General features: G+C 35.6%; 1 protein-coding gene across 1 annotated transcript; it reads right to left on the reverse strand.

Moving 5' to 3' along the window:
* Window positions 1–209: 209 nt before the first annotated feature.
* LOC149177250 (uncharacterized) lies at window positions 210–2,262 on the reverse strand. Its single transcript, XM_089420058.1, has one exon. The coding sequence runs from the start codon at window positions 1,848–1,850 to the stop codon at window positions 666–668; it is 1,185 nt and encodes a 394-aa protein (XP_089276184.1). The 5' UTR covers window positions 1,851–2,262; the 3' UTR covers window positions 210–665.
* Window positions 2,263–8,917: the final 6,655 nt, after the last annotated feature.

Raw genomic sequence — 8,917 nt, forward strand, 5'->3', positions numbered from 1 at the left:
TGTTTTCTTGCAGTGGATCATTGTGCAATTACTTTTCTTTAGATGTTTTGTTTATATCTATATCACAAGGAACACATTGAATCTTTTATTTCATTTCTGTTATCCTTACTAATATCCTTTCCGTGATTTTTCTTGATCAATTTGATGAAATATTCCATTATGCTTTGGTCAAAGTCTTATCCTTTCGTGAGTTCAAAGTTCGAAAGCCAACCAAAAAAGCCTACAATAACCACCGCGCAGGTATTCAAATTCGTAATGTAAAACTGCGAGACAAAGTTCAGACAGATTACCTCCAAGATGGGTATCACTGTTTGTAGTCAAACCCTCAAAAACTCCATTGTCAATAGTCAGAACGTCGACATCAAACGTGCCACCACCAAGATCAAAAACAACAATATTTTTCTCTCCACCCTTTTTGTCCAAGTCCAAGCCATAAACTATTGCTGTAGCTATGGGTTCGTTGATAATATGAGCTACATTCAAGCCAGCAATAACACCAGCATCCTTAGTTGCTTGGCGCTGTGCCATTAATAAAGAATGAATTAAAAATTTTCAACTCAGACGAATCTAGAGAATGAATGCAACTGGTATATCTAGAACCTGTTTACATCCATTGAACTACATGAATGGGAAAGAACCAACTAAATCCTTGCTCAGGCATAAGTCTAATTTACAGTAGTAATCAAGGGCAAACCGATTTGTTTGCAGCCCAGATCTCGGCCCCTAGCAAATCCAGTGTTGCTCATGAATTGACTGTCTGCTTCATCCTCTTTAACCACACCAGGCTGATGGGTCTCCATCCACCAAGGTTGAGAGGATTTATAAGACATGAATTTGTAGCCATAAGGAGGCCAATTGGTAGAATTCAAGAAGTCCCCACCTAAATTGACTGAAACTGCAGAACTGGGCTGCACTTGGGTGCAGTCATTTTCATCTTCAGCAGGCATGTTCAAATCTAACTCGGGGGTACTTCTCATGGCTGAAAGGTGCTGCTGCTCCGTGATGGAAAGGCTTGAAGAATTATTTGTACTAGTAGCAGGGGGACTGGAGTGAGTCCTCTTGTGACCGCCCAAAGCTTGGCCAGATGGAAAATTCCTGTGACACACAGGGCATTCATGCACCCGAACTTTCTTAATCTCATTGGACAAACTCTGTTTATAAGTCTCAACAGGAGGCCTAGGGAGAGAAGCTGAAGCTGAAGCTGCTTCCTTAAAGCCCTCATCGCTCTGGTTGTGAACAAGCAGCTTGGGAAAGCTGGACTTAGAATCCTTTAATTGGCAGCTTGACCTGTGGCCACCGAGAGCTTGGAATGAAGGAAACTTCTTGTTGCAGGACTTGCATGCGTATGACCTCATCATCATCTCTGGTTTGAATCCGTCATCCCATTCCTGACTGTATGGAAAATCTGCATTCCCAGCATCATACCTCTTTGGCTTCTTGATCCTCCGTCTGGTCGGGTGGAGTGTGGAAGGGGCAGGGGACCCGGAGGAAGATGTAGTGGTCAGCGAGTGCGAATGGCGGTCGCTGTCATCTGCCAGAAGCATCATCAGACATCGCGCCGCCATCTCCTGTTCATCCTCTTCTTCTTGATCTTGATACTGATCCTGATCTTGATCTTCTTGATCTTCTTGATCTTGATCTGGTTCTTGTTCTTGTTCTTGCTGCGCAGTGAATTCTGATTTGGGCATGGGAGGAAGTCCATGTCTTGAGCTTTTCGATCTCTTGCCCGTGATGGCAGAGGAAATGCTTGAGACAAAATGGGGAGGCTCCCTGTCCATGTCTGGAGATCGAAATTGGAAGAAATAATCTTCTCCTTCTTCTTCCTCTGCAACATACGTGGTAGCTGCCATGTTTACTGCAACTGCAGCTACAGTTACGCTTTAGCTCGATGCCTAGAAGGGGCGAAATTGGAAGCACAAGATGGGGGGAAACTTGAAGCACAAGTAAAGCCGAAGATGGGCTAAAGATTGAAGCAGAAGTAAGCAGGGGAGACGTGTGATGGAAGCAGAATGGCAGAGAACACATAAATATAGGTGAGTGCAGTGGGATTCGAACGCGAGTTCGTCCAACGACTTCTGATGTGGTCTGGTAAGCGAAGAGACACGGAATAGGCGTAGGCAAGGGGCACGAAGAAGTCAGTAAAGATGTGTTCATTAAAATCTGGTGTATCAGCTACACGGCAGCCTCGTGGCTTTGACTGATCCCCTGACCTTTTTCATCGGAAAGAGTCTTACACGGCATAGAAGATATTAAAAACCCTCTCTCGTTCATTGACGCGGAAGAACTCTATGTAGTAAGACTGAGGACGTGCGGGGATCAGTGTTTTTGCATAACAGGGCCAGGTTCAATGCACAGCAGAACTCCTCCTAGGTGAAAAGAAGGTAAGTCAATTGATATTTGGAAAAAGTGGTCAAAGCGCAGTGCATGCTTGCCAGATGACATTTCAAATCAACGGTTGAAATGTCTCACTTGATCAAACGGAGCAGCTTAAAAGTGTTGAGGAGCAGCGTAAAAGTGTTGACGATTGTTGATGCATAGAAAAACTTATCAACTTAACTAAAAAAGTGTTGATGATTGTTGATGCATAGAAAACCCTATCGGCCTAACTAATTATAGCCAGTATATTTTCACTTTAATATTAAAAAATTATGATATTTTGGTGATTTTTTTATATATTTAAATATTTTATTAAAAAATTTAGTTCTAAATTATAATAAACGCTAATTTTACATCAACATAATAAAAAGTTATTAAATGGTCAAGTAAATTTACTTTAATATGGGTCCAAGGATATTTAAAATATAGTGTAAAATTATTATTAGTTGGTGAAAAATGGGGAGGTTTTTTCACCATTGAGCAAGATTCAATTATTACGAGGGCCATTTAGCCTAGAAGGACTTCATTTTGTGAGGTAAAAAATCTCATGAGAAAGTCATCTTAAAGGTTGGAATGAGTTTGCTGAATTAGTTGCCTTTGGGTCATGATTCATCCCTAAGAAATAAACACAATGATAAAAAAAATTTACAGTTCATATTTATTTAAACTTAATTAAATTGCATGAATATATTAGAATTATTTATATTTAAATAAAAATTGTTGTACAATCAAAATAAATAAATATCAAATAATAATCAAAATTTATTCAATATTTATATGTATTATATATTAGTCTATGAGGTAAAGATTACTCATGTGCAATGTTTAGTTCCCATTAGGTTATAAGTTCAAATGTCATGACAAGAGTTGAGAATGGGAGTTACCTTTAAGGGAAATAAACTACTCTAAGAATGAGGCATTCTATATGTAGGGAAATCAAACTCAATTATGGACAAATCAAACTATTCCAAAGAGATATCCCATGCCATAAGGACTCAGGGTTAAACCAACCCAAAGAGACATCCCTTGATCTTTTAGGTTCAAAGAAAATAAGCTATCCCAAACTAGTATCCCATTCATGTATAAATCATGTTTAAGACACTACCGAACTAATAATTATATATATAAATATTGAACATATATCAAGATATATGAAGATATATTTCATAGTAATTTAAAAGATCCATCTTAAGTATGGATGTAGCACACGTGGAGAGGGATGAAATATTTTAAGACACAAACCATTGTTATAGTTCAAAACTAGAAAAATGTTGGCCTTGAGAGATTTGTTCCTTCTCAATGCTTGGTGCTCTCCCTCTCTCTCTCTTATCTCTTTGCAATATCCTAAGCCAAATATACATTGGTATTTACAATATTTTTGGAAAGATTATTATTTAATTACCTTGTTCAATATTTGATGAAATGGTTGACCATCAAGAACCATTGTGAATTGGTTTGTAACTAATCAAAATTAAACGAAGAAAATGTTTCACGAATGGTTCAAACAAGAGATGGATTAGTATGGGTGTCTTGTGCATTCCAATGAACAATAAAACACATAAATTTGTGAGCTTAGGCATGTCCCTTTCTTTTCTCCTTCACTTGACCACCTCCCCTGATCATGACTCCCTTACTACTCAGCTGAAGGAAGTCGCGGAATTGACTTGTTCATTATTGAAGAAGAGTAGCAGGGCATGAGTGACCCACATTTATCTTCACGCATGGAATTCTTAAAGGCATGGAGAAAGTGGCCATCAGATCTGCACTACCAGGAATTGTTGGGTTGTTCTCACAATGGAAACATCCTTTATAGCACCAAAGGATTTGTTTAAGAGCCTTAAAGCATAAGAGGTTCATCAATTCAGGCATCGATTCTACATTTCAAATTTGTTGCAGAAACAATCGAGGGAACACCAAGGGTTTCTAGCCGTGCGGATACTTTAGTTGTAGTTTATACGAAATAAAATGAAAGCCTAGTAGATCTTCTCAATGAGAAGATTCCATGTGTGCTTGAATTATATCAATATCGGAATACACACTACCCTTTGTATGTGCTTTTCTCTTCCAATGTGGTGAAGGATGAATAGATGTTGACTTTGGTTAAGCGTAGACAAGGAGTGATGCAGAGGGAATTTATCCAAGGAATGCATGTAGGTATTCATGGATATTGTACATAAGAGATAAGTATCCATGCTACTATTCTTTAAGGAAAAGATTGCATGCCAATCTTTGAAAGTATCCATGAATCATTTTCATAAAAAGGATGCATATGAATATGGTTGCATAAAAAATTTAGCCATGTTATTTTCTTGGAAAGACTACATGGTAAAAGATAAATTAGTTGTGCTAATATTTTGGAAAGGAAAGCATATGAATTCTTGTGGATGAAAAAGAGTCGAGGTTATTTTTTTGAGAGCTTGGATATGAATTTGTACCTGAAGTGGTAAGAATCAAGGTTATTTTATTTAAATGTTTCATATGAATCTTGTCATAGAAGGATAAGAACCATGCTAGTTTTCTTGAAAAAGAAATGTGTATTTATATGTATAAAAAGAATAGTTATTGTAATTGATTCCTTGAAAAAGAAATGTGTATTTATATATATAAAAAGAACAGCTATTGCATTTTATTTCTTGAAAAAGAAATACATATTTATATGTATAAAAGGAATATCTATTGTATTTGATTTCTTGAAAAAGAAATGTGTATTTATATGTATAAAAATAATAGCTATTGTGTTAGATGTCTCGGAAAATAAATGTGTATTTGCATGCACAAAAGAATTGTTATTGTGTTATAGAGATATGTATTTGTATGCACAAAGATACAGATTGTTAGGCTAATTCCTTTTTGAAAAAGAATATGAATTTATATGCACAAAGATCATAGCTAATGTGGTACTTTATTTAAAAAATGTGGGTCATTATGATAGTTTTTCTTTTAGAAATAATGCATCTTGTAAATAATAGTTAGTATAGTTTTACTTTTGGAAACATTTCCCTCTTCTTGTACAAAGAGATGGTGATAACCATGGACATGCTTTTAAATATTACTGTGTTCTTGTGGGAGGAAATTCAAATGTAACAATTTCCCTTTCTCGTGATACATGTGAAGCAGGGATTAAAGGTCACACTTTGGTAATATTTATGTATTTTAATTTATGAATGTGATATTTGGTTAGATATACATGTGTCATAACCATATACACGTAAAGATAAATATACATGTTTTAGTAGTTATGTTTTTTTAATTAATGCATGTGCAATGTCCATAAAAGAGGTATTTCTCAATACCTTGCATGTAGTGTATTTATGCATATGAAAATTTGCTTAAAGCATAGCTAGTAAAGATTTATTATTTGGATGTTAGAGTTTGTTGATGGTAGTAATTGTAGGAAAGGATTGTGACTTAGGAAAAGGATGGATTATATTTAACCGAAGGAAATTAACTAATGATTGATGCATATTGAGAGAATGTCAACTATAGGATATCCATTACAGGGAACAACCAAGCCAGAAAGGCATAATGTTTAAAGATTTGTGGAGTAAATGATATCATGATTAATGTAATATCTTCTAGCTAGTTATGTTCAATTAAAGATGATATTTTTTTATAATATTTTTAACAATGGTCAAGGGATGGGCTCCCTTAATTCCATTGAGTGAGGGGTGGACACCTTCATGAAAAAGTTTGATAAAATAAATGTTTGTTGGTTTTTCCCTTAAGAGTTTCCAAGGTATATTGTTGTCCACTGATGTGTTTTCCTATTATTCCATTCTAATGTTGTTTATTCCTTACATGGTGTTGACACTTACATTATAAAATTTGTAAGTAACTAACCTAATGAAACAAGCAATGGTAATTATGTAGGGTTGCAACTAGGAGCTTTATGTAACATGATGCAATAATGGTTGTTACATTGTGTGACTTTCTATTCCAATTTTAAAGTTACTTTATGAATTGGAGATGATTTTATCTAATGCTCAGTTAAAGAATATGGAATAAATGATTGGGAATATAATAGGCTAATAATTCTGTAAAAAAATTATAATCCTATGTACTTTTACACGAGGTTTAACGAGGGTTGTTGTGATATTAAAGCAAAGGTTACATCATTGGCACCTATTTGGGTTCTGTAAGAATGTTGAGTAGAGTTATGATGCTAATGGATATAATTTCAAGGATGACACTACTCAAGTTTACATGGAAATGTATGTTGTAGACTGCATTTGATATAAGATGCATGAGGGTGTTATTAGCCAAGTTAAAGAATGATAAGTGTTAATGTATACTTTAAAGAATAACTCTTCTCATGGAATTTGAATCTCTATGTGGAGAAAAGATTTTAAAAATTTTATTGCATTATTTGTAGGTAAATCATGAACAATTTTGAATACTCACGCTATAATTAGTGATAGTATGAATTAACTACCAACCTTTGCATGTATACTCTTATAATAATTCTTAATGGTGCATTTAACAAAAATTTATTAGAGTTAGAAAGAAATTCTTATAAGAAAAAAATGTATGCATGTATTCAATGTGTGATAATGAAGGAATGTAGAAAAGTGCACGTTGTCCTTAAAGAGGACACTAAAATGTTTTAAAATATATTGAAAGAACCATTTTTAATGTTGAAGGTAACAATAAGACAAGTGGCAAGTCTTGACTGTAATGACTAATCATTGATTGTGTCTTTCCATGGAATCCAATTGATTTTATGTTGGTTGTTAGAATTGATTATTTAGCATATTGTGATGAGCCTCATCATTGGGTAATTATATGGGCCATAATTGGCCTTAATTCACCTCCTATCTTAGTCAAACCATCTATTCTCACAACTTATCGCATACTTTTTATTATATTTTATTTATGAGATGAGTTAGAGTTGCATATTTTGCTTTGTGGTCTAATGTGCATGTAATGCAGGAATAAAGGATAAAAGAAAGGAATTGTGGCAAAGACCTTGGTCAAAACTTGAATGGGACAAGGGAGAGGAATTATAAGAGGTAAATCCTCCTCATTTACTACCCCTCCATTCAAATATTCCTCCATCAACTCAGAGTGCAAACAGCCAAATCATGACCCGGACTAAAAGACAGTCGAGCAAGGGAAAGGGACAGAAACCGATTTATCTTGAGTGGGGAGCCAAGCCTCCCTAATGGGAAGGAAGTCGTTGGAGATTTTAGATGTATAAGTCGAGAGGCTTAGTGTAGAGCTGTAACAAGGGTCTCTTTCACCTCTAGTTATGCCACATTAATAAGTCAATCCGGGAATGCTTTGTTATTGCAAAGAGTAACTCAATCCGAGGCTATTCGTCAGAGTAATGCTTAGTAGTACAGTGTCTAGAAAATACAAGGGTAAACGGATGCTAAATTTATGACTAAATTGCTTAAAAGAATAAAATCACACAAAGCAGCTTATCATTCAAGGGTACGGAAGCGATAACCCATCCCTATAGAAACTGATGGAAAGGAAATTAGAGCATGGACCATAGGTCTGGGAGCTAGGCAGCGACTTGCTGAGGCTCACTACAGCCTTAGACCTTCTCTCACACCAAGACAGTAAATGCAAGTAAATGGAACAGCAGAAAGTAAAATGGAACAGCAAACAGGAAATGGAACAGCAAATCTGAAATGGAACAGCAAATTTGAAATGGAACAGCAATAAATGGAACAGCAATGAATGGAACAGCAATCCAATAAACTAAATCTCGCGAGTCAGACTAAGCTTGCTCTATTGAATTAAACTCACATTCTGCAATCAAATAGCAATCTTCTCTCAAAAACAACTTTAATGAATTATACTTTATGGAACAGTATTCACAAATGAATTATGGAACAACAATCATCAAACATATATACACAACACACTTACTATAGCAACCTGATTTAAAGAGAATATGACTATGCTTCCAAATAGAATAATATCACTTTAGGATTCCAACAATTGAGATTTCAAATGAATCCACTACAGCAATATTCAATATGAAGGCTCTGCAACGGAAACAGTTGGCATGCAATCGACTCTGAAAAGATTCACTCATACAATCCAGAATCACTTCTTGAAAGAAACCATTAATGAATTAATTGTAACAGAGCATGGAATAGCATATGAAAAACGCGTCAGATTACCAAACTGTAAAGATAAACAAACCACACGGAAACCAAATTATAATGATACAAAAGCAAGTGTCCTTCGGAGCCGGGCCCTTAGCTTCCAACGGTACACCGCCTTAGATTACTTCAGACGCAGAGATGAAATAAATACCAGGTCTTTTGTATTAATACATCAACAATTGTACAGCAAAACAAGTCTTAGTAAGAGTCGATGATCAAAGTTGAATCTGAGATTCACAGTTACATATATGAACAAAAAGTCCCTTTGCTTAACACTGCTATCCCTTTTTATAAGAGTAACGACGGAGGTATCTAGGTAGCAAAAATAAGCAAAACAGCGATCCCTCAGGATCAAAGATCCTGAGGGATTCGCCAATCCGTTAATCCTTTACTTTTCTTCCCCTGTTCCGCCGAATTGATAA

Source organism: Pinus tabuliformis, chromosome 4_1 (assembly GCF_031772625.1).
Source record: "Pinus tabuliformis cultivar Carrire ecotype Pingquan chromosome 4_1, CPIR1, whole genome shotgun sequence".
NCBI classification, from domain to species: Eukaryota; Viridiplantae; Streptophyta; class Pinopsida; order Pinales; family Pinaceae; genus Pinus; species Pinus tabuliformis.

Excerpts from the sequence above, each read along its gene's own strand:
- LOC149177250 (XM_089420058.1), bottom strand. The coding sequence starts at position 1,850 with ATGGCAGCTACCACGTATGTTGCAGAGGAAGAAGAAGGAGAAGATTAT.